General features: G+C 38.0%; 1 protein-coding gene across 3 annotated transcripts in view; it reads left to right on the plus strand.

Moving 5' to 3' along the window:
- The window catches only part of LOC149562096 (ABSCISIC ACID-INSENSITIVE 5-like protein 3), a 62,024-nt gene that overhangs the window by 22,667 nt on the left and 13,653 nt on the right, over window positions 1–25,704 (plus strand). For all 3 annotated transcript variants that reach the window (XR_016363894.1, XR_016363893.1, XM_089825637.1), the window contains one exon: window positions 25,030–25,059. Coding sequence is in view for 1 of the 3 variants with exons in the window: in XM_089825637.1 (XP_089681763.1) it covers window positions 25,030–25,059 (30 nt within the window). In the remaining 2 variants the exon portion in view is untranslated. The remainder of the gene's footprint in view (window positions 1–25,029; window positions 25,060–25,704) is intronic.

The following is a 25,704-nucleotide window of genomic DNA, read 5'->3' on the forward strand; positions in this document are numbered from 1 at the left end:
ATTATTATTTTTATTGAAACGTTGGGATCACATCTGGGGGACCCCATCCCCTTGGTAGAACATTACATTTTTTATAATCCAATGAGCAGACATTAACGCCTCATTACATTGTATATCCCGCACAACACATCACATCTTACCGAGAAATTTCCTGTAGTCAGTCAACGATCCCATATCACTCCAATCCTTATCTCTCAATAGCTTCTCTTTATCACTCGAAAGCAATGAACTGCCACCACCTTATATCTCCCAACGCTAATGACCAATACTCTACCTCAACAAGGCGCGAAAGAGTGCGGAACAATCCAATGAAGCGGCTCAAATGGCAGATAGAGGCAACCTCCACGAATCACATGAGTGGATAGGTAGGCAACAGGTCCACCACACAACGATGAGGCTACCAATGCACGAATAGTGGGTACACCTGGCGAAGCACACCAATTGACATCATTGGTGGAAGGAAACACGGGCATGAACACCCTCAAATAACCCATGAAACAGGCAAACCGCCAGGAATCGAACCAAAGACCTCTTACTACCGAGGCTCGTGACATAACCGTTACGCTGCGGGGTCATCCCCAATTTAACACGCCCTCTTAGAAAATATGAAACTTACTGATTTTATCAATCATGGACTCTCTTAATATGACAATAAAAACAAGTAACTCATATATATCATAGAATCACTCAACACGATAGACTTGCAAGAATCACAACCAACTTACATTACTGACTCTCTTAACGTGATGTTGTCATGGAATCTCTCAACATGACATCCAACTCCCATCATGAACTCTCTCAATGTGACAACGTCATAGACTCACTATATATGATGTTCACTATTATTTGCCTCACAAGTGAATGAGTTATCAAAGTTGTCCTTACAGCTTATTAATTTCACATGAATACAAAACTCATAATCAATAAGAAGAAAAATCACAACTGAGACTCATTCTCAACAAGAGTCTCAAGTTCTACAGCACCTAACTTGTCTTTGAAGTAAGAGAACTTCACCTCGAGTAGAGGTTTGGTACGGATATCATCAGTTTGCTCATTAGTGCTGACATATTGCAGCTCTACTGATTTTCTGAGAACAATGTCTCTTATATAATAATGCTTAATTTCCACATGCTTGGATTTATCATGAAAGACAGGATTGATTGAAAGCTTTACACAACTTTGATTATCATAAAAGATAATGGTAGGCTCAAGAGAATCTCCAAATAATCTAGCAAGAAGTTAAATCCATACGACTTTTCAAGCTGCTGTACAAGCTGCAACTTATTGAGCTTCAGCTGTACTTGGAGCAACACATCCTTTTTTCCTGCTGCACCAGGAAACCATAGCAGTTTTGAGGCTGAAACAGAAACCCGAAGTGCTATTCCTATCTGATACACACCTTGCCCAATCAGAATTAGAGAAACCATGAAGATGAAGATCACTAGAATTAAAAAATCTCAGACCATAGTTTATTGTACCACGAATGTAGCTCAGAATATGTTTGGCAGCTATAAGATGAAACCTTCTAGGCTCGCACATAAACTAACTTAAAGTGTTAACTGCATAGCAAATGTCAGGTCTAGTATTAAGTAGATACATCAGTGAACCAATCAGCTGTCTATATAAAGTGCAATCAATTAAATCTGAAATAGCAACAACTTGTTGAAGTGTCTTCAAATTAGCCTCATGCCAAATCTCTTAAGGATGCATACTGCTTACTTCCCTTGACTAAGTAGAATCTCATTAGGCCTTTGCCATATTTCCAACCAAAGAAAATAGTGCATTAAACCAAAGTCCTTCACTTCAAATTTAGAGCTCAACTCTTCCTTACATTAGCCTAAGGTGCTAGTTTAGATTCTGATATGGATGTGGGCTCGGATTTGTTTTGTGTTTGTCTATACAAAAACATGTGTGTGTGTGTGCAACAACAAATAAAGTCCATACACCACTCTCTCATGGTAAAGCAACATAGCGAAATAAACCACCATATTTATGTTTCAGCTCAATAAGATATTAATGCATCATTTAGCCATACATATTGTTGGTTCCCAAAACCACAGATTGGAAATCCAAGAGCCTGCCACTTCTCTGATAGGATTCCGCAATCAGTTCTGGCCAACGAACGAGAATCGCCTTGATTCCGTTGCACTTTAGGCTCGACTACACCTAGGCGGGTATACCTTCTCCTTGAACCTGATCACTTGGTTCAGAGTTTTTCTAAAGCGAATTTTAGCTTTGGAGTTCTTCGGCTGGCAAAGTCCTCGAACTCAATTAAAATGAAAACTAGATACTGAGTGTTTGAATTGAATGAATTGTATAAGGTTTTAATATTGGATCTGATGCTTGTAGAAGGAATCTATAGATTTTTTGACTTCAATAATAGAAAGACCAGTGCCTTTGCTCATCTGGGCAATAGAGTCAACTTCAGTGAATTTTCACGTACAACTTTATAATGTTTTACACATTTTATTGCCAACAATTAAATAATCAAGATGCGACAGATCAAATATATACGCAATCTTAAATTAGTTCGTATTGAACTTTAACTCCTCTGGTAGGGAGACAAATTGGACACAAATACGGAAACAACTATATATTTCACAATATGTGTGATGATCCAATTTAAAATGCTAAATGACCATGTCCACTTATTTGATATTTAAATTTTATACAGAATTCCAAAAAATAATTACAAAGGACGATTCATCTCTAGTTTAAATCTCCATGCCTTTAATAATAAACGAAAGACATTTTTTTATTATTATAAAAAATAAAATAATAGAATTTATATTACAAAGGAATAATGTTGCTCCTTATCCCTCCATACAAAATAATATAAAATGCTTCTTCTTTGAGAATATGAATTTGAATGTTTTCGAATATTGGATTGCTTACAAATACATCTTCTATTTATATTCCTCATATTCAAATGACGTGACTTTTAGTCAAAACCTGTCTTTCAAAGTTTTGCACTTCTTCAATTATTTAATCGCAGGTTTTCTTGATCAAAACCATCTTTAAGATATTTTAACAAAGTAAGCTGCTTTCAGGAGGCTTCGATTAACTCAGGCACACCATGCTTTATATTTAATGTGTGTTATTTCATAGAACATTCTTCAAACTCCCCGATGCCAGTATTTCCAAACTGTTCTGACATCGTCTGAGGGCTAAGTATTGATTATTGGGCCTTTCAAAATAATATGTTTACTTTAAAATATTTTTCCACTGCTGCTCATGTGTAAGATGAGTCAATCTTTTAATGATTGATGGCAACACTGTTTCATTGAATTTGTCTGTAGCCGTATGTTGACTCCTCTGTATTGGATGAACCTTTCTTTAGACAGGTTCGATTCTCAACCACATTCAACCCTTTTATCATTTTTTATTTCCCCTCAAATCAGGTAAGACAAAACTCATTTGACTCTGCTGTCTGCAATATACGCTATGCTGTCAAATATGGACTGAATCTGTCTTCTTTTATTTATCATTGTCTTCAAACAAATCACATATAAATTTGTTTCTTTGCATGATGTGGCGTTTTTAGCCTCTTATTTATTTCTGTTTATTATCACTTAGCTGTCTATTTACTGATATTAAATCACAGTAGACACAGTTTGTCTTTACCTGATATTTTGTCTTTAATATTCATTCTAATTTGTCTTATGTGATTTTATTTCCGATACAAACTAGTATCTTTATCACTCATGGGACTTTCCTTTATTTTTAAATAGGACAAACTAAATTTGTCTTTTCTAATTTTGTCTTATCCAGGGCTCATATTATTGCTGCAGTCCATTCGATACCTGTATCTTTTGAGTATATGTTTAAGTATTCCTTTGTTTAGTATGCATCGTGCTACTGTCTTTGCTTTCCATTAATACTTTGAAGTTACTGTTTGGAAACTCTTTTATCATTGAGTCTGATTTATATTTTTCTTTTATTGCTTCAAGCTGAATCATTTTACTTGGCATTATGTTCTATGTGGGCCATCAAAGAATTTGACCATCAGGATTGCTGCTATCTGAAACAGTTACTGCTATTATAACACATAGTCAATCTGCTACCACACATTGTTGTCTATTTACTCTTACAGAAAAGAAGTTGCATTTATTATTGGTTTTTCGTAAACTCTCAACATCAACGACAATGTTTTATGAAAACTCCAACATCAAATCTCAAATGGAGGCTCAAGTTTTTGCAAAAAATCAGAGCTCCATCACATACAACATGATGCACTTGCTTGGTCACATGCATAGGGCATATTTGCATATGAAGGGGACAGTTTGAGAATGAAAGAAATCGTCAAAAGTTAAGTGCAGTTATCTGAATTTTTATTTTGTATTGGTTATAGGATTTTTAACTAGGCCAGATCAAAAGTTGAGACGCAAATCTTTAAGCTCTGTATTCAAAGATATCATTGTTTTTTAAAAGAAATTCCTTTATAATTGTCAATTTCTATTTCACCTACTGTCAATTTGGATTTCCTCTATAAGCAAGTTTTCATTATTTTCATTCACAAATGCATAAATATTAAATAACACTTTTTTGACCTTTTTAGTGGTCACTTTTAAGGTTGGAAGGATTGAATAGACCAAATTAGGTAAAAAATTGGCCTAGGTTCGGCTGCTGGGCAGCAAATTCTTCAAAATTTGTTCCAAATTCTGCCCAGATTCCTCTGACAGAATTTGCAGCGAATCTGTGGCTTTATAGGCGAATTTGGGGAGAATTTGATAATGACCAGACTTGGTACAGAATTGAAACAAACTTTGAAGGTTGTTGGAGAGAATTTGGTAACTTAGCATTTAAACAAGATCCAAAAATAAGGCTGATCCAAATCATCACCGATTATAAAGAGATCATCAACATAGACTACTAGAACCAGCATAGGATCATTATATCTTTTGAAATAAAGATTTGGATCAGCTTTATTTTTCATGAAACCCAAAATTAAAAGTTAACCATCAATACGTTCATACCATGCCTGAGGAGCTTGTTTAAGACCATATAAAGCCTATTTCAGCTTGCACACGTGTGATTCTCTGTCATGAATCACGAACCCTTCAGGGTTTTCGGCATAAACTTCGTCTTCAATGACACCATTTAGGAAAGCAGTGTTGACATGCATTTGATGAAGCTTCCATCTTTTAGCAGTTGCAATTGCAACTGCAATGATAGGTCTGATTGAAGTGTATCTGGCTACACGAGCAAAAGTTCCCTCATAATCTATCCCTTCCTTTTGTGAGAAACCTCTTGCAACAAATCTGGGTTTAAATTTTTCCACTATACCATCAGCAACATACTTAATTTTATACAACCATTTAGAAGAGAACTGAATTTTTTTAGGACGAGGAACAAATTTTCAAACATCATTTTTCATAATGGATTCATATTCCTTCAAACATAGCATCTTTTCGTACTTGCTGTCCTATAGCTGCGTCGAAACAACAGGGTTCAGAATCAATAATATTACATATCAATGCAACATAACCAACAAATTTCTGAGGCCTTTTACTTTCCCGAAAAAGTCCCAAGAGGAGCTGAAATTTTTTCAGCCTCTTGCATAGTATGCCTTGCCCAAAGAGGTCTCTTCTTTTCATTCAAACTGGCATTGGGACCAGCAGCATAAACAATCTGATTTTGAGAAAGATTCAGACAAACTGAAATAGGAGATTCCCTCTGTAAGTTACAAGGAGAATTGGAGCAGCAAGAGACAAAGTCTTGAGGATCTTAAGAATCTTCCATTTTTAATTGTAAAGAAGGTTCATTAGATTTAACACCATCAACATTTTCTTCAAAAGATACATCCTTCTTAATTCAATCAACTTTTACCCTGGAACACAGATTCTATAAGCTTTGGAAGATTCTATAACCAACAAAAATTTCCTTCTTCGCAGAGGGTTCTAATTTGGATCTTTTGTCTTTAGGAACATGAATGTAAACTGAATAACCAAAAACTTTTGGATGACTTACATCAGGTCTATAGCCAGTGAAAGCTTCTTTTGGAGTCATGTCATTTAGAATCTCATGAGGGCATCTATTTTGAATATATACAGCTGTCTTGAGAGCCTCAGCCCAAAGAAAAATTTGCAACCCTTGATCATGAATCATGATCTTTTCTGCCTCAACAATAGCCCTATTTTTCTTTTAGCAACACCATTCTGTTGCGGGTTGTAGGGAACACAAAACTCCTGCTTAATCCTTGCTTCAACACAAAAAGATTGAAATGCACTTGAGGTGAATTCACCTCCATTATTAGATCTAATAATCTTGATTTTCTTATCTGAAAGATTTTTGATTAAGGCCTTGAACTCCTTAAACTCAGATAGAACTCATCTGATTCTTTGGATTTAAGAAAGTAGATCCATCTCTTACGAGAGAAATCATCAATAAAAGTTACATAGTACCAAAAATCACTTAAAGAGGTAGATGACATAGGCCCACATAAATCAGAATGAATCAGCTCTAAAATGTGCTTGGCCCTATCATTCACTAGAATGGAAAAGACTTTTAGTATTTTTGGTCAATGCCCAACCTTTGCAAATACCTTCATGTGCGGCACTGACATAGGCCCACATAAATCAGAATGAATCAGCTCTAAAATGTGCTTGGCCCTATCATTCACTAGAATGGAAAAAGACTTTTAGTATTTTTGGTCAATGCCCAACCTTTGCAGATACCTTCATGTGCGGCACTGACATAGGCCCACATAAATCAGAATGAATCAGCTCTAAAATGTGCTTGGCCCTATCATTCACTAGAATGGAAAAGACTTTTAGTATTTTTGGTCAATGCACAACCTTTGCAAATACCTTCATGTGTGACACTGAGTTTAAGGAAGTCCTACAACCAACTTACTCATTGAAGAGAGAGATTTGAAATTAAGGTGACCAAACCTTTTATGCCATAGAAAATTGTTGTTAGAAGCATCATGACTTAAAACTTAAACTTGATTTGTTGAAAGTTTGTATAGGCTTTCATGACATACTCCAATAACTTGAGCTGAATTAAAGTCAGAAACTTTCTTCTAAGCAAACACTTTACCATCAGCAAAAGCAACATTATAACCTTTTTCCTCTAAGGCTGAAATAGAAATTAAATTCCTCTTGATACCTGAAACAAACCAGAATTGCTAAGATGCAAAGGAATACCAGAATTCAGTTTGAATGAAGTGTCACCAGCCCCTTTGATGGAGTAAGAAGCGTTGTCACCAATGATGACATGCAAATGAGAAGAGTAATTGAATTTGAAAGATGTTGCTTGTAGCCTGAAATATGGTGAGAGGCGCCACTATCAATAAGCCATTTATTGCAATTAGCTGGTATATTACTGGACAAAGCTGAAATGAATAAGAACCCTTATGATTATCTAGAGTCTCTAGATGGAGGCAAATCCTTGACATTTGAGATTGCTGGTTGATGTTAAAGTTTCGTTGTGCAATTTGTAGCAAAATGACCATACTTCTCACACCTAAAGCATTTCACTTTTGATAGATATGTAAAGAAGAAGATAAGTTCTTGTCATCGAACTTCTTGAAATTTCTTTTTCTCCCTCTTTTGCTTGAAGTATGAGCAACAAGAACTTGATCTTCTTCATTGTGAGATTTACGAGAGTTCCCTCTAGCTTCCGACCTTCATTCCTCTTGATTGCAATCTACCCTTAGTCTATCAAAATTTGACAATTCATCTCTATCATTGATGTCTTGAATAAATGATTCCCATGAATTTGAATAGAAAGAAAATAGGATTTGTCCTCAACCCTAATTTCCAATAGGAATGATCCAAATTGATTAAGCACAAACTACTTGAAATCTGAAATAAATAGAAGACAAATACTTACCTTAAAGTAGGGTAAATTTGGAAAATGCTGATTTTTGGTGTTTGTGTACAGTTTTGGGGATCTTTGCAACTTGTTTTTTGACTGGAAATGTCGAGACGAAGAAAACCCAAAATTTTTTTGTCTTTTTGAAGGGAGGTCGACCTTGATCTTGATAGCAGGGCACAATCTTACCCTGAGGCACAATTGTACCCCAAAAAGTTGACCTTGACCTGCATTGCTCTGATGAAATTTCTGTTCACAGATCCCGCAAGTTCGACGAAAAAGGTATCCAAATCTGCTCTTCAATTCGCTGTTCCACTACTATATCTGCAAGAAAATTGATTTGTTTGTTTGCATGGGGGGTTTACCTTGGTCAAACCCCAGTGTGGAATCAACCTTGAAATGTAATTGAAATTGCAATATGCATAAACAAAGTAAATGGAACTATTCACCTTTCTTATATTGAAATCCTTGTGGAGGATTCAAATCATTGAATCCACAAGTACAGATGCTCCAAATGAATGTAGGATGTCTCAAATCAATGGCATTAGATCGTCAACACCAATCTTGAATGTATCTTTGCATAGAAGAAGGCCTGAATGAATGCGAATGGAGAAATCTTCAACAAGGGGGCTCCATAGAGATTGAATCCTTCAATGACTAACAATAGATCTCCTTGATGAATTAGATGCTTGAACACTTGAATGCTTGAATGCTAGTATATCTTCACTTCGTAGAATAATGGATGTAGAAAGGTAATAGTTCGTCCGATATTGCCATGCATCTTTGAGAAAAATGAGAGGAGGCTTCCTTATATAGAGATCTAGGGCACTAACTCTTAGAGAAGGCCGACATGGGAGCATTAAATCCCCTTTAACCTTAACCCCTAGAAATGGACCTAGATTAAATGTAATTTAAGAGTCTACCATTCTGAAACCCGAAGCAACCAACCTGGAAGTGGGAAAAAGAAACTTTCTAAAGCTCAATGTCCCGAAAGTTTTGGAAATTGAAAATGGACCTAGGGTTAGGGACGAGGTCAACCCTGCTCTAGGTCAGGGTCGAGATCGTCCTTGACTTAGGTCAGGGTCAAGGTCGACCTTGATCTAAAAGGTCGCCCTTGACCCAGAATGTCAAAGTCCTTCGTTTCACAGAGAAAGTTGTCAGAAATAGGTTAGAAATAGAGAGAGAGAAGCAAAACAGGGGGAAAATTCAAGGCGCTTGACACGACCCTAGACCATTTACTCAGACGGCTAAACACTCTTAACATAGAAGTGCTTCCATTTTAAGACGATACATTTATCCCCTACTTTAGCAAGAGTATGGACTCGATACAAACTCTTGGTAAAGTAGATCGTAATGAAAAGATAATCTTATTAAAATCAAAGGGACAAAGAGATCCTCAAGCCCCTAGAGACTCAAGTCTTCGTCAACTCTAAGAGCACAATAAGAGAGACATCTCTAGAAAAAAGAGAAAAAGAAAAAGAGTGTGATTATCTTGCCCAATGAAGAAAACTATGCAACTGGAAAGATGGAATTGAACCGCCTAGTGAATGTGGCTACTCACTAGTCAACCGATCAAGAATTTATTCTTAAGGATATTTTATTCTATAGATAAGATATGATAAGATAATAATATTAATGTCCAACAAGAGACCAACAAAGGTCTAAGGGACTGAAAGATACAACAATACGTACAAGTAAAGTAACCAGTAGGAGCACCAAACGATGATCGGGAAAAAGAGCGTAGCAAAAGGGAAAAGAGACAAACAGGAGGGAAGAAAGACCATTAGTCCTTTCTCGATACAAAGAAATCTTGTATGGAGGGATAAGGGCCAAGACGAGCAAGGGTCAGTGTCTGGCACCGTCTTTGTTTGTGGTGCTGCGAAATTGTAGGGGTAGGGTGTTGTTGTCTAAGAAACCCAAGTTGAGGTCTAACCAATCTGGTATTGCCGGAGAAAGATTGGCGGGTCGTTTCCTACACTCGAAAGTGGGCGTGGAAGGAAAGAAGTTCGTGATGAGCTGATCCATGGTCTAGTGCTGAGAGAATGTGAGCTGTATGATGTGATCTCTGAGCTAGGAGGCCTCCCAGAGCTAGAGCGACAGGCACCTTTAGTCGGAATAATTGAAAAAGGCCGAGAGGGATTTGCAGTCTTTGGATACGTCCATTTTATCTTCAGATGTCCCATATACTATGAGATCAGAGGTAGATTCTACTGGTTTCCATTTCCATTTCTGATAATGTGAAAAGGCGGCACACCCATTCCTCTCTAGATAGGTGGTGATCGGTCTGGCAAAGAAGTTGGTGGGTTGCGACTTTGAACGATCCTAAAGTGATGCGAAGGGATAAGAGGGGCAAACAATAGTACCATCTCGGATCTCAACAAAGTGCTTTGAGTAGAATGCCATCTGAGGGTGTAACTCGCTAGGGGGGCTGATCCAAGTCTAGGAGATGTATCGCCTGTAAATGTCGAGTCTAACATGACTGTTTAGCTTCTGTTGAGAGGGGAGGAGGTGGGCAGGAGCATCCAACGAGAACTGGTATGGTGGGAGATGGTCAATGTCAATCTCGATTGAGCTCAGTAAGATAGTAGCCTGGGTGTACGAAGAGCGAGCCCTAGTCGTCCTTGACGAGCTGGCTATGTCTTGTGAGGAGCAGTAAGCAAGGTATGAGTATCTATGTCGGCCCTCTGACGAATTTGCGAAGCCTCTAAGGCGGTGAATCAACTAAATCAAGTCGAAAATGGCATTGAGCTTGAATAGATTAGCACCAAACTCGGCCAAAACAATGCTGTGTGGGGTGAAACGGGAGCAGCAAGTGATCCGTTGGAGAATCTTCTGCACCTGCTTGATCGAGGCCCAATCGGAGTCAAGAAGAGACAGAGCCCGTAAAGAACTGTAGGTCTGATCAGAGAGTCCATGAGAGAGAGCTTGGACTTAGTGTCTTGGAAGTGGTGTTGAAAGCACTGTCTCTCAAGGAGGGCAAGGGAGCCCATGCCCTTAGCCACTCTAGGAAGGTGGGCCGATCTCATGCTGAAACGGGGGCCAAAAAACTTGACCCCCAGATAAGTGTATGAAGAGACAATCTCAAGCTACTGACCTTGGAAGTTGAAATGGAGATGAGAAGTCTTCAAACAGTTGAAGACCATGATTTGAGTCTTGCTCAGGTTCACCGTCAGCTGGCGCAGATCACAGAACAAAACAAGTCTATCCATAATCCTCTGGAGCCCCTCTAGAGATGAGGCTAGGAGGACCACATCATTTGCGAACAAGAGAATGGAGATCAGGTTTTGGTGCAAGTAACAACCGTCCTTGGGGAGGAAGGACTCTAGCTCATCAATATAGATGCCGAAAAGTGTAGCGGAAAGTGGACAGCCTTGCTTCACACCAATGGTGCTGTGTATTGGGTCCGAAAATCCCTCTGAAGTCCTGAATGTGCCAATCACCGTCTCATAGAGTCATGTCGCAGTCACAAGAATATCAGGAGTGCCAATTTCTTTGAGTCTCTGAAAGAGAGCCCCTCTAGGTACTAAGTTGAATGCCTTACGGAAGTCTACAAAGCAACAATAAATTTTTGCAGAACAGTGTCGAGCTTCCTCAATGATAGCCCGTAAAGTTAGGATATGATCCATGGTTTGGTAGTCTGTATGGGATCCAACCTGTCCACTAGCACGACATTGATACTTGTCAATCTGTCTAGTAAGGATAATGTTCAACATCGTGGCATAAAGCTTGGCAAAGGAATGCCCAATCATGATGGTCCTGTAGTTATCGGGGTTGGAAGCCATCCTGGATTTATGAATCGAGTAAATCACATGGCTCGACCAAGAAGCAGGGAAACTAGTACAAACCTCCATGTTGAAGAGCACCGGTAGAATGTGGCATAGGATTTGAGTACCAAGCTTGAGAAGCTCCGCTTGAAAACCATCTTCATCGACCGCTCTACTTCATCTCATGAGTCTAATGGCCTCACCATCCAGGGAGGGAGAGGAAAGGTGGTAGCGAGCAGGGGAGGTGGGGTGGGTAGAAGGTTGGCCAGGGATATCATAGAGGACGGAAGCATGTGAAACCAAGGCATGCTAGTCAAGGGTGGAAGGCGGGGGAACAAGGTATGCCAGAAGGACTTAGGATCACTGGCTATAGTATCATAGAGGGATCGACACTGAGAAGCCACATACATACGCTTCTTGTAGCGGATAAGGCGTTGATATGAAGAGTGCAACTGTGTGTAAGAGGGGGAGTGGGCAACGAATGAAGCACGCAAGGAATGGTGGAAAGACTTATACTCAGTGTCAAACTAGAGATTCATCTGACAGGATTTACGACTAGTATGGTTGAGGGGGGAGGAGCTGCGATGGGGGATGGAGAGGAGGGGCAGATTCCCATATACTACCCACAACTAGGTCGAAAAGTGGGGAGACCTAAGAGGGATTAGTGAAGCGAGTCGGGGGGAGCAATCGTCTGAGGTGGAGGGTGAAGAGGTAGTCATCGCCATCAGCGAAGCTGAAGGTGGTACGGGGGCCCTAGGATAAGGGTGGCGGGGGGGGCGGGGGGGGGGGGAGGTGAAGCTAACACAAAGGCTGAGGATAGAGTGACTCGCTAGGGGGGGACAAATAATAGTGAAGCTGGCAATGGAAGGAATGATAGAGGCAGGTGCAAGAATGTAGTCAACCACACTCGCACCACCACAATGGGGCCAACATGTGAAGGACCCTGAGCCCAGAAAGTAAGAGTGTACATTCACGATCAACAGGTCAGAAGATTCACAAAATTGTAGGAGATGGCAGGACCATAGCTTGAGAGAGGTCCCTGACTGTCAGAAGAGTGGCGCTGATAACCCATGTTGGTCTGATCTGACTCTCTCGTACAAATCAAGTCAGTAACATGGTCATGTTGAGGGGTTTGAAGGTCTCTAGTCTAGGCATTAAAGTCCCCTGTAATGATGATGTCTCCCAAGCAAGAGAATTTCAAGATGCGCTCAGAAAGGTCTGAAAAGGGATCACCATTAACAGGGCTATGGATAGTGTAAGGTGAGGTGATTGGTGGGAAGTAACATACTGCAATGAAGATATCTCTAGGACGCCTCACGACATGGCTAACCTGGATCCGGATCCACATGAAATGAGCCGAGGTATCAGAGTGGACAATCGAGGTAACACTGAAGAGGTAGTCTTTGATCAAACAAGCAACACCACTCGAACCACGAACACCCCCCGAAGCACGAACTTCCTCCCTACAAACGGAGAGCCACCTAAATCCGTCAAACCCTGGGAGAGGGTGAACTAGACTCTCATGAGTCCGTGTGACAAACTAGAATATCCGTTGAAACCACAGCATCAACAAACAAACCTGGGTAATGACCAAAGGGTGCCATTACTATTCCAACAATTGACATGGAGGGTGCCGGAGGAGGTAATCCTCCATGTGATTATTGGCGTGAACATCATTTGGCCTGAAGAGCCGATTTCTAGTCCCACTCGATGGGTGGGGAGTCATGAATTATAGCTCTAAGGTTACGGATCACCGCCCATTTACCAACACGCCTTGCCTCTGCAACCAGGGTCCTTGAATGTTGCAATTCAACCATCTATGCTCTCGTGAGGTCCTCGTCCAAGAAGATCTTCTCCAGGAGAGGGAATACCTTCCTCTTCGACTGGAGGGCCCGCAATCTTTCCAAAGGTGAAGAGAATCTCAAAAAGAGTGTACCATCTAGTCCCACCCAACACCTATCCAACGAAATATTAGAGATACCGAGCTGGTCGCTGAGAAAGGTTTGTAGTAATCTTAGGGAGGCCTCGTACTCTGAGGTTAAGTTCACGGGCCCTCCTCCAATGTTCCTGGATAATGTGACCCTGGATGATCTTTTCAACACCCACTAGAGGATCTAGTATGTGATTCGCATAGACAGAGGCCCACGATTTAGCCTTCTCTTCTATTTCTGAAAGAAGAGTAGTATGTTTGTTCATAATATCATACTGCTGTTTTTTGAAGGAGTCCAGGTCTCCTAGCTGATCGATGACCGTGTCAAAGTGTTTCGTGATGTTTGTAGTATCAGAAAGAAGAGTAGCTGAGCAATTGGAGATGGTAGATGAATTGGATTCGACTTGAAGTTTGACTGCTGCCATAGTCTAGGTGAGTTCAAGGACAGTTTCGCGCAAGCTTCAGTTATCTGCCCTAGCCTTCAATAACATGTCATAGAACCTCTAGTATGTAAGCGGTGGTGTTGAGGTATTCACTAGTCTGAAAACTGAGGAAGGCTCTGTAGACCCCATTGGATGTAAGGTATCGAAAGAGAACTGCAGAGGCAACAGGAGCCAAAAACAACGATCGACCAGGGAGCTCTGGGTTGCAGGAAGCTATCGAGCTAGATAAAGAGCCTGGGTGATGGTAGAGTATTTGTGCAGAAGGGAGACCAGGCACAAAGTCTAGAAAATGTAAGAAGGGGAGCCAATGGATGATCAGGGTTGACACATAGAGGTAGAAGCAGGAGCAATGGTAATGGCTGCAGAGAAGTACAATAGCAGTATCGTGGTAGTAGAGGGCTGTCATGGAGGGAGAGAACACGGTTGCACGATGACCGTTGCTTGTAGAGAAACATTGTCGATAGGTGCAAGCAAGGACTGGACACAAGAGGCGTGTAGGGAGAGACAGGCAAGCAGGGAGAGAGCGGTTGAGGAATAAGCCCAAACTAGTGGAAGACGATGGTCTTGGCAAGACAAACACTAGGAGGAAACACCAGCGGAAGGGTGCCACTAATTCCGACCAGTTGCAGATGCATCACACGGAAGCCAAGCCAGAGGTATTGCGGGCCGAGTATAAGCAGTCATCGCGGGAGGCAGTCATCGCAGGTTAAGAGATCATGAAAACTATTCATGCTTTTGACAATATTCTTCGAATGACCAAAAAGCAAAAGAGATCCATTCGTAAGGACACCTTCGACCTTAAGGGATCAAAAATATTTGAAAACTGGAGGGATCAAGAAATCCTAAAATTTAAATCCATGCTTTAAGGATTAGTCACTAATCCAAAAGGGAGAAAAAGTATCTTGAAAAATAATATATATATATATATTGAAAAGTGCTTGTGTGCAGTAAGTGAGCAGAGCGTATGCCCGCACGTCAAAGTTATTGCTAACACTTTAACAAGAGCAATGGCTTTGACAGAAACATAAACAATTCTATTGATTAAGTTTCCACTACGAGATGCTCCAAACAAAGACAAATCAAGGGAAATCTTGCATAAACATACATACAACACAGAAGGGATCTACCTACTGTGGGGCTAGTATGATCATAAGATTATATATATATATATATATATATATATATATATATATATATATATATATATATATATATATATATATATTATTGCAAATGAATTGACATCATTCCCCAAGGAAAGTAGAACTACAGTCACAAAGGAAGAAAGATCACATAAGAGATATAAGGAGAATCTTTTTGGACCATGACCTAGAGACTAAAAAGAATCAGTGCTACCAAGTCGTGAATCCAAGCATATTACACAAGGAAATATGTACGAACAATAACACAGGTACAACATAACATGAAACAACATATGAAAGAATAGAGATACATATAGAGGAATAGTACAACAGGTTCGATTCTTTTATCACCTTGCACCAACATAGCAACAAAGATCGTATAAAAGAATCTAACAACATTTAGCAAACACATCACGAGAGAAGCACAATACAACAGACAATCACACAAAAGAAGCTACCATAAAGGTTGTACAAGCCAATCAAGTGTGCCGCCTACTCTCCTCATCTCGCTGTATATCATTTAGGGAAGGTGGGTAACTCGTAAGAGGGACTATATCTAACATAGTAGGAATGATAGCCAATTCCAAACAAGGATCCTCTTGAGAATCACAATGTTCGATACTAGGTGTAAGTGTCAATTGTGAGGAAAACATATTAGGTAAATCAATGTTAATGAGTAGTTTCATTTTCATCATTAACATCATCAACATCATTAAGAGTATCTTCTTCATCTAAATTAATCGAAATAGGATCTAAGATATGAATAGAATCGTTAGAATCATGCAGCTTAACATCATTATTAGCAACAACTTCTAACACATCATGTATAGTTGTATCCAAAGAAGGTAAAGATTTCTGAAGAATAGAATTATGAGCTTTAGCTTGAGCACGACGCTTTTTATGACGTTCGTCAGTAGATCAATTACATTTTGCCTTACTTGAAATGTGTTGAGAACTATGGGATCCTTCACAAGTTCTATAGGAGGATTAATAGGATTATCAACAAATTGACAAACAACAGGAGCTTGATTAACAGATGTAGAAGCCATAGATAAAGGAGGTATGGAAGGTGTAGGCAAAAGACCACGGTTAAGATCCATAGGAGGTAAACTTAACTCAAGAATCTTATGATGCTTATGGGCTTGATATGAGCGGAAGATGATCAAGTCGACAAGGACATGACTTAGGTAATGAAGGCCAAAAGAAGTCAATGGTAGCAGAAACCTTGGGCCTAGAAGTACGATATAAACCATGATTAACCGTCTTCACTTCGTCATCATAAACAAACTTAAGACATTTATGAATAGTTGAAGCAACAACATGCAACAACATGCATGGCATTTAACCGTGGTAAACCAAGCTTAACTTGAATGTAATTAGAAGTAGGAACAACAACAAAGGTAGTGTTCACAATTTTTCCGCAAAGTTCAACCGGTAAATCAATAGAACCAAATGATGGATAAAGACAACCATTACAAGTTTGAATCTACACATCTGATGTATTATAAAAATCATGTTGCAAACCTTTCATAAAAAGATTTTCTTCTGTAATCACATTAACTAAGGAGGCAGGATCAACAAGACAACCACGAGTGGGTATCTTAGCAATCTTAGCGTAAATATAAAGTTACTATCAGGAGCTTTAATATTCTCAAAATCATCAAAGGTAATCAAAAGTTCCCGAGGTCATTTCTTCTTAGGTTGTTGTCGAGGTTTAGGTTGAGGCTTCAATTTAGGCTTAGGTTTCATTTGAGGTAAAGCTGAAACTTGAGATTGAAGCGGAGGTTGAGACTTAGGTGGAGATACAGAGTGAACCACATGCTCCGCTTGATTAACAACATGGTTAAGATCATCCATCTTTGAATCATAGATAATATCCATAGGAGATGGTTGAGCAATAGTATTAGTATCATGTGCAGGTAAAGGATTCATATAGCTTTGCAGATTTTGAGTAGGAGGAGAAACAAATTTATTCCCACTACCATCAAAATTATCAACAGATAAATCATTAGAATCAATTAAGTCTTGAACTTTATGTTTTAAAGAATAACATTTCTCAATATCATGACTATTCTGGCGATGATATTGACAAAAAGCTTTCAGATCAAAAGATTTAGACGCCATTGTAGCAGGTAAAAGAGGTCGAATAAGAGGTAAAGTAATCATATTAGCAGTTAACAATCTATTCACAATAGAATGTAAAGATTTTTTTGAAAGAGGAGTAAATGTACGATTCAATCGAAAAGCAGTAGCTGCAGAATTTGCATTATGCGATGTAACAACTTGATCAGCAACAACTGCATTTGTTTGTTTATTTATCTCGACATAGTTGTTGAATTTTTGAACTTTATTTGGATTAGGAGCAGCATCACTTTTATCAACAGGAATAGGCGCCATTGGAGTGGTGCTTTCAAATTGACTCACTTGTAATTGATAATAATGAAGCGCTGCACAAAGTTGTTGAAAATAAGTAAAATTCAGTAAGCAAAATCTTATCTCTAATATCCTTTTGCAAATTTGAAATAAACATACGTTGAATATCAATATCAGGAATGTGATAGGAAATCTGAGCATGCAAATGGTTAAATCTACCTATAAATTCAATCAATTTTTTTTTAGGATTCTGTTTACAATGCATCAAATCAGTAAGAGACACTTGTGGGCCAATGTTGTTTTGAAATTGTTGAATAAAAGCATTAGCAAGTTGAGGAAATGAAGTAATAGAATAAGGTGTCAAGGAACAAAACCATTGTAATGCCTTGTCACGAAAAGTTTGAGCAAATAACTTAGCTAAAATCCTATGATCATGAGCATAATCGCTACAAAGAATTTGAAATGTTTTGACAGGATGAACAGGGACCCCCTTACCATTATAATTCTCAAGACGAGGCATAGGCTTGTTGAGGAATAGGAGTACGAATGATATCTTGAGACAAAGGACTTCCCATGTCATAAGTAGGAATACTAAACTTGTTTCGAGTCAAGGATGCAAGTTGTTGTAAAGATGGCATAGTTTGAGCCAAACTGATAATTGTAGAATCATTAGAAGAAATAGGAGAACTAGCAACATTAGAAACAATAGGAAAAGTGTACGAAGCTACATGAATAGAAGACACAACTGGAGGAACACTAGGAACTACAGTTGGCAAAGGAGTAGAATAAGTAAAAGAAATAGTATGATAAGGAGGTTGTGATATAGGAAGGGACACAGGAGGAACACTCATAGGGATAGAGGGAACCATCGCAGTCACCAAAGGAGTATAAATAGGAACACTAGGAAGAGGAACAAAAGGAGGTTCTACACTACTGACAGGAGGAAACAACCCTAAATCTTGAGCCTCTTGAGCTAAAGGTTTAACATTGGAATGCACAAGGTGAGTAATACCATACAAGAGATTAACATCTTTGTCACTATCACAAAGAACTTTCTTAAGAGCCTTGATAGCTTGAATAGAATCTTGATAATGGTTTTCTTGAAGAAGCCAATTACCCATTTTATCAAGTTCATTTGAAAGTTTTTGGACTTGTTCAGGAGGAACTCTTAAAGCATCATCCTCATCATGAGATGAGTGAGGAGTTTTGCTCCATAAGAGGATTAGAATCAGGAAGAATCAGAGTCTCATCTAGAATCCAAAGGAAAGGAGAAGAAGACTCAGGCTCAAAGGTACCCATAAATCTATGGCTGCGTCTAACCCTAAGATTAGAAGTAGGACTAGAAGTAATAAAGCTCATAAACCAATGCAATGTAAATGAACTAAACTAAGAAAACAAAAAACATAAATATTTTTGTATTTCGAAAGAAATTTTGCAACTTTTTTATTTTTATTTTATTTTTTGAAGTAAAATGTAAGAGCATAAACGAAATCTAATCTTAATGTAAGAAAAGACCTAACAAATATGAATTGAAATATAACACTGCAAATCACAATAGGGCATCTAATTCCACAAAAGAAAAGAGGGTAAGCGTGTCGAGTTCACCAAAATGAATAGAAAGAAAATAAGATTTGTCCTCAACCCTAATTTCTAATAGGAATGATCTAAATGATCCAATAGGACTAGAAGTAATAAAGCTCATAAACCAATGCAATGTAAATGAACTAAACTAAGAAAACAAAAAACATAAATATTTTTGTATTTCGAAAGAAATTTTGCAATTTTTTTATTTTTATTTTATTTTTTGAAGTAAAATGTAAGAGCATAAACGAAATCTAATCTTAATGTAAGAAAAGACCTAACAAATATGAATTGAAATATAACACTGCAAATCACAATAGGGCATCTAATTCCACAAAAGAAAAGAGGGTAAGCGTGTCGAGTTCACCAAAATGAATAGAAAGAAAATAAGATTTGTCCTCAACCCTAATTTCCAATAGGAATGATCCAAATTGATTAAGCGCAAGAAAGTGATCAATGCACAAACGGATCATGTAATGGAGAATAGGGAGAAAGGATGTCACATGGTCTTTCTATTTGAAAAACATGTGCTTAAATTTTAAAATAGATAAAAGACAAATACTTACCTTAAAGGAGGGTAAATCTGGAAAATGCCAATTTTTGATGTTTGTGTACCAGTTTCGGGGATCTCTGCAACCTGTTTTGGACAAGAAATGTCGAGACGAAGAAAAACCATAAAATTTTTGTCCTTTTGAAGGGAGGTCGACCTTGACCCTAATAGCGGGGCACAGTTGTACCCCGAAAAGTCGATCTTTTCCTACACTGCTCCGATGAAATTTCTATGTGCGGATTTCTCAAGTTCGATGAAAAGGGTATCCAAATCTGCTCTTCAATTCGCTGTTCCACACTTGTATCTGCAAGAAAAATGGTTTGTTTGTTTGGATGGGGCCAAACCCCAGTTTGAAAATAAACCTTGAAATGTAATTGAAATTGCAATATGCATAAACAAAGTAAATGGAACTATTCACCTTGCTTATGTTCAAGCATAGTATATTATGATCTCTACCTTTTATTCACCTCTGGTAGACTCTATAGTGGTTATTTGTTGTCTCTCTGTTTATAGATTGACTTTGATTCTCTTATGGTTGGCATTGTGTATCACCACTTTATCGGGTCTGATATTTTCCTTTTGCTCTATGTATTCTGAGTGCCTTTTTAAACTTGTGTTCTGGTCTGCCGTATCCCCCAATATGATTAAGAAAGTCATTTTCTGATTCTACGTGGAACGGTTTGATTATAGTCTTGTACTTGTGGGTGCTATGAACTGTTGAATATCCAAGTCTCGCTTTCTCGTATTTCTGTTCGTTGCTTTCTTGTCTATATTTGTATCATGTTGGTAAGTCTTTAGAGAGGTGTAACTTTCCATAAAAACCTCTTTATAATAGATTGGTTTATTTTAATCAGTCCACTTAGTCAATTATTTTCTCTTAATTTTCTTCAAGTGCTTATTAGTTGAAGTGGTTGATGATAGCGCTCCTAACGATGATTGCATGAAATTAAAAATTATGATGACCTACGCCTTCCTTTACTTTTGCCCAGATCATCAATAGATTTATTCGCTTCTTAGAGGGGCCATCGTTCTAATGATATCTTTGTCGTCTCCTCTTATTTAGGATATCTATTCATCTCTTGACTTGCAGATGCTCCTGTCCAATTATATATTCTCTAAGGTCATGGTGATCACCTATTGCACCCCATGTTCTTTTTGGGCCATAGCTTCCTTACTTCCGTTGTGGATGGCTTCTGGTCTTTTCTTCTGCTTACTTGGACGAACCTTCAATGACTTAGGAGACTGTTCATTCCACTCACCACTGTGGTCAGTTGCTAGCTCAGTTTGACTGTTTGAAGGAAGATTGGAGTTTGTTTGCTGGGCTATTGTTGTATTGGGGCATATCTTGTCTGTTGTGATGATGTTTAAAAGAATAATGTTTCTGACTGTCCGAATAATCACTCTATCGAGTTTTTTCTAACATTACTTCGTTTTACCGCAAATGACTTGGTTGTCTCTTCTTTTTTCCGTCTCCAACAATGACCAATTTCGATCTCTTTGTTTGCGAGGACTTGGTGCAAATGTATCCACTGACTCAATTACTCAGCCGTTGATTGCTTATTGGCTGATGTGATCATTTTACCATTTCTTCCTCTTAATGTTTATTTATTTATTATATATATATTGATAGCTGTTAAATGTTATTAATCACATTGTTTATAAAAATTATTAAAACTATTATAAATTATTGATATTATATCAAATATATTGACTATATTCAAAATGGTTTAGTAATAGTATTAATGATAAACTCTTCCCTATATGTATTGATCAATTGATTAATTACATATATTAGCTATTAAATGAATATTTATGATATTCGTAATAATTAAATTATATATATGTATTGTTGTTCTGATTATAATCTCAATTATTATTTTATTCATTATTATTATTGTTTAATCAAAATTTATTATTTAATTATTTATTATTATTAAATTTCATTTGAGAAAAAAGGGGGATATTACAGTACACTTGACTGTATAGTTAGATACTTTTGTAAAATAATCACATCATGTACATGGTCAACATAAATGTTCAATATGCCTGTGTAAATTGCATGATCTAAGAATAAGTAAAGAATAGAAGAATAGAAGAACAAGTAAACACAAGAGCACATCTGGTGCTTGGGGATTACCTAAGTGCAGTTGCCACCAGCTTCTCCAGTCAATGTTTGAAGGGAACTCTATTAATGTTGCATTTGCTAGTTCCCTTAAGATTGCTCGCCACCAGGGTTCTGGCTATATATATATTATTTCCTTAAGAAACGTTTCAGGCTCTAGTTTTAATGATATAACCAAATGTTGGAAATCTTCTGTCCTTAATCCCTTTGTTGAAGACATATTTAAGAGACTTGATCTCAATCATCCTTTTTGCTGTGCTCCTTAGATACCCATTATTGTTGAGGGGGTTGGGCAGTACATCTCCTTAGCAGGCCCTCCAGAGACTCCATTTGGTCTCTGGATCACATTCCCAACATGGGAGGTTTTGTGTCCATGTTATTTATTGCTATGCAATTATTCTACTGCTTTTACTGAGACCTTGACCGTGGCTCTTAGATGCACCTCTTCCCTTGAGAACAGCATCACATTCCCAGCAGGTTTTATTGGAGATGGTGGTGATCATGCTTAACCTGGGAATTGCCTCTGATGCCTTCCAATGACTTGAAGGCTTGAAGCATTCCTTTGGCACATGACAATCTTTGTCTTCCTTACTGCTCTCCACAATGATTCAGCAAGTTATTTACTACACCATTGTGCTTTTGAGAGTGCTCTGAGAAAGCTTCTGATATTATGGGAGTACTAGAAGTACGACCAACCTCAGTAGTAATGATTTGAGTTGAAGATGAAGGGGAGGGGGGTTAAGTGCAGTGATGGGCTTTGTTCAATCCTTTTAGTCAGTTCATCTTTTTTGGCAAGATCTGAGACTCATGCCCTCTTTCCTTAATCTAATAACTTCCTCTTCCAATGTTTCAAAATCTGTTGCTTTCTATTAGACAATTTAGCAGCTCGACTTTAGATGATTGGTCAACTTCTACCCAACTGTCATTTGAAATCAGCTGGAGTCAAGCCACACATAGGTTTGTTGTCTGGAGGAGCTACTGCCCAAGTTACTTTTGAATTTTTCCTTCTGACGTTAAATTCCATTCCATGAAAGTACCTGCAGTAGCTGTAGAATCAGTGCTTTGGCAAAAAACCTTACTAGTGTTGAACGCTGCATCATTTCATGCTGAATCACCTCTTGGGCAATGTCCCACCTTGGTAATAATGTGTTCGATTCCTTACAATTTCCCTTCTCTGCTCTTGTGTTAGGTTCTCAACATTAATTTTGGTGCTGAAGGAAGCAGGTCAGAAACTTGTGCCAACAGAGCCCAGCTCTTCTTCATCAACTTCTTCAAATCTATAACACCTATTGTTTCTTTTGTAAATCACATGTGACAAATTTTTTGAATTTGCTTGATGAACTTGTTATCATTTAAGAATTCTTGATGATCCAAAAGTCTTTGATGATCCCTGAGTTTGTTTATCTCAGGTATGATAAGCATTTCTATCCTTTTCTACTTCTCCAAGGTATACTTTGCCCTTGGGCTTTGAGGTAGAGTTCCTCATCTTTATCATTGATTTCTGCAACATCTTCCCCAATCTCTGTTTTTCCTCGTACCTCAGTCATTGCAATGGCAACAATCTGCATTGCATTTTGCACTGTATGTTTTTTTACTTTTGTATACTTCTCCTTTCTTGGTCATCTGTTCATTGTCCTTCATAGTGAGTTTGATATAAGGGTCACTGAGGATAATGTTCATTTGAGCTTGTTGTGAATGTCATGAGTGGCTTTGGATAGGTGCCCCCTCCGAGGCATTGCAATGGCAACAATCTGCCTTGCATTTTGCACTGTATTTTGTTTACTTTTGTAATCTTCTCCTTTGTTGGTCATCTGTTCTTTGTCCTTCTAGTGAGTCTTGTATAGTCCCCCCCTCCTCATTCTTGGCTTTAGGATCTCTAAAGCTTGCTCATATGTTTCTCCTTTCTAGGAATTTGGCAAATTTCTTGCCTTTCATTTTTTCAGATTTTCCATCTCATCCACAGTTAGCCGTTTAGCACCTTTTTAGCATTTTAGGAGCCTTTCAAAATCAGAATTTCTTCCACTCCTTCACGCTAGTTTTCTGCCGGATGGATTTTATTATCTGAAGGGCACACTGATGATAAAAAAATTCCCCCTGCCACCACTAGTAAGGTTAAAAATTATTTCTTTCCAGTTTCACCAAATCTTCACTATAAGATCCCATTCAGCTTATGAGTTACAGGTAATTAAGTCATAGGAGAACATGCAAGAGCAGTTCATATGGAACAACCTTTAGCTTCATACACCTGGATTAACGTGCAGTCCAAATGTAATGACCAACCTGCCAAATTGTCGGCCAGATCGAACGTGGTATAATAGAATTACTTGGGGCTCAGTTTTTGACAGTTTGATAAACTCTTTCTTTTCCCTTTCTTATCAGAACACAATCTTATATGGAGAAGTGACATAGTAAGCCCCGAAGTAGCAAGACTCTGCATATTTGAAGTGCCCATCCATGTGTTTGCACTGCAGTTAAAGGGCCTTTTCCTCTCATTGGCTCAGTGGAATACCTACAATCTTCAAGTTTCTTGGTCCATGCCTTCTTATGCATACAAGTGTAATAGACAGATTATTCAATGGTGCTCTAAATGCTTAAGTGCTTTTCCAGCTTTATATTGTTTTTAACTCCTTATCGAGATCCTGAGATACATAGCACCCAAATCCATTGTGATGAGGCTGTAAGCATGTAGCTCAGATAGAAGTTTTGTAGATAACCCTATCATATTTTAATCCTACAACTCAACAAAAGGTTGATCAGGTCTTCTGTCAATACTTGTTGAAGATCTCTACATTGAAATTCTAGCACATCACCAGGCATGCTCCTCCAAGCAAGCAACCTTTTGGCTTCCTCTTATATGTTCTTTTATAGCTCGATATATCTGTAAATTGTCCTATTGCAATGTCTTCTCTTAAATAGCTTGTAATTCAAAAGCATTAAATATTCTATCTTCACGCTCTTCTAGTTTAGGGCCATTTAAATCGATAATCTCTTGTCTATTATGATTCTGCGTAACATGTTCTTCTTAATCTGCGGAGTGAGAATACCTTTACTTCAATATGCATTCTTGTTCAGAAAGGTTTTCTGTATTATTGATTTTAAACTCTTATTAGTTTTAATCTTTTTGTGTGAATTACTCCACTATCATCTGAGTGTCAAAGTGATGTCTAAAAATTATGTTTTGAATTTGTTTGAAAGTTAATCTCATAGAAATACTCACTTATGAAATGCGTCTTGCTATTGGACTTTAATGTGAGTTTTGTTGCTTATGAAGTATGTACTCATAGGGCTTTTCTTGATTTATCACAGGAGGCGGCAAAAAAGAAAAGGTTCAAACAGGTACAAACAATTGTTTATAATTGTATTTTTGATTATTGGATTTGTGTATGTGCACCATTTCCTGTGTTTTCTGATTTGAAGAAATCTCTGTCAAAATATACCAAAAGATGCAACTAATTAGCATTCACCGAGTTTCGAAAGTGAACTAGATCTAGATGCTTAAACATAAGGGTAATTTTGTTCTGAATTAGGTTATGTACAAAAAAAACCTTATGGTGGCAATTAATTTGGTGCTGTTATCTTTGAAGTTTTTTAATGCCTATTTTAAATAAAGTTTGATATTTGTGCTAGATTTAAATGGATCTGGCCAACTATGTCTTGCAAATTATATGCCTGTAGGGTATTCCCTGTACAAATCATTTTTAACTAAGTTGAATAAAATTGTGCCAAAATATACTGAAATATGCAACTGATTAGCATGCGCTGAGATTTGCAAGTGAACTAGATCTAGATGCTTAAACTTAATAATGAGTATTTTTACTCATGAATTAGGCCATGTACAAAGAGAAGAATTGGGTGGCAGTTAATCCGGCACTGTTATCTTTCAAGTTCTTTTATTGTTAATATAAATAGAGTCTGATATCTATGCTAGGATTAAATAAATTCGGTCAATTATGTCTTGCAAATTTCATGCCCATAGGATAT

Source organism: Cupressus sempervirens, chromosome 4, assembly GCF_028749045.1.
Source record: "Cupressus sempervirens isolate cs-2001-9-10 chromosome 4, ASM2874904v1, whole genome shotgun sequence".
Lineage (NCBI taxonomy): Eukaryota > Viridiplantae > Streptophyta > Pinopsida > Cupressales > Cupressaceae > Cupressus > Cupressus sempervirens.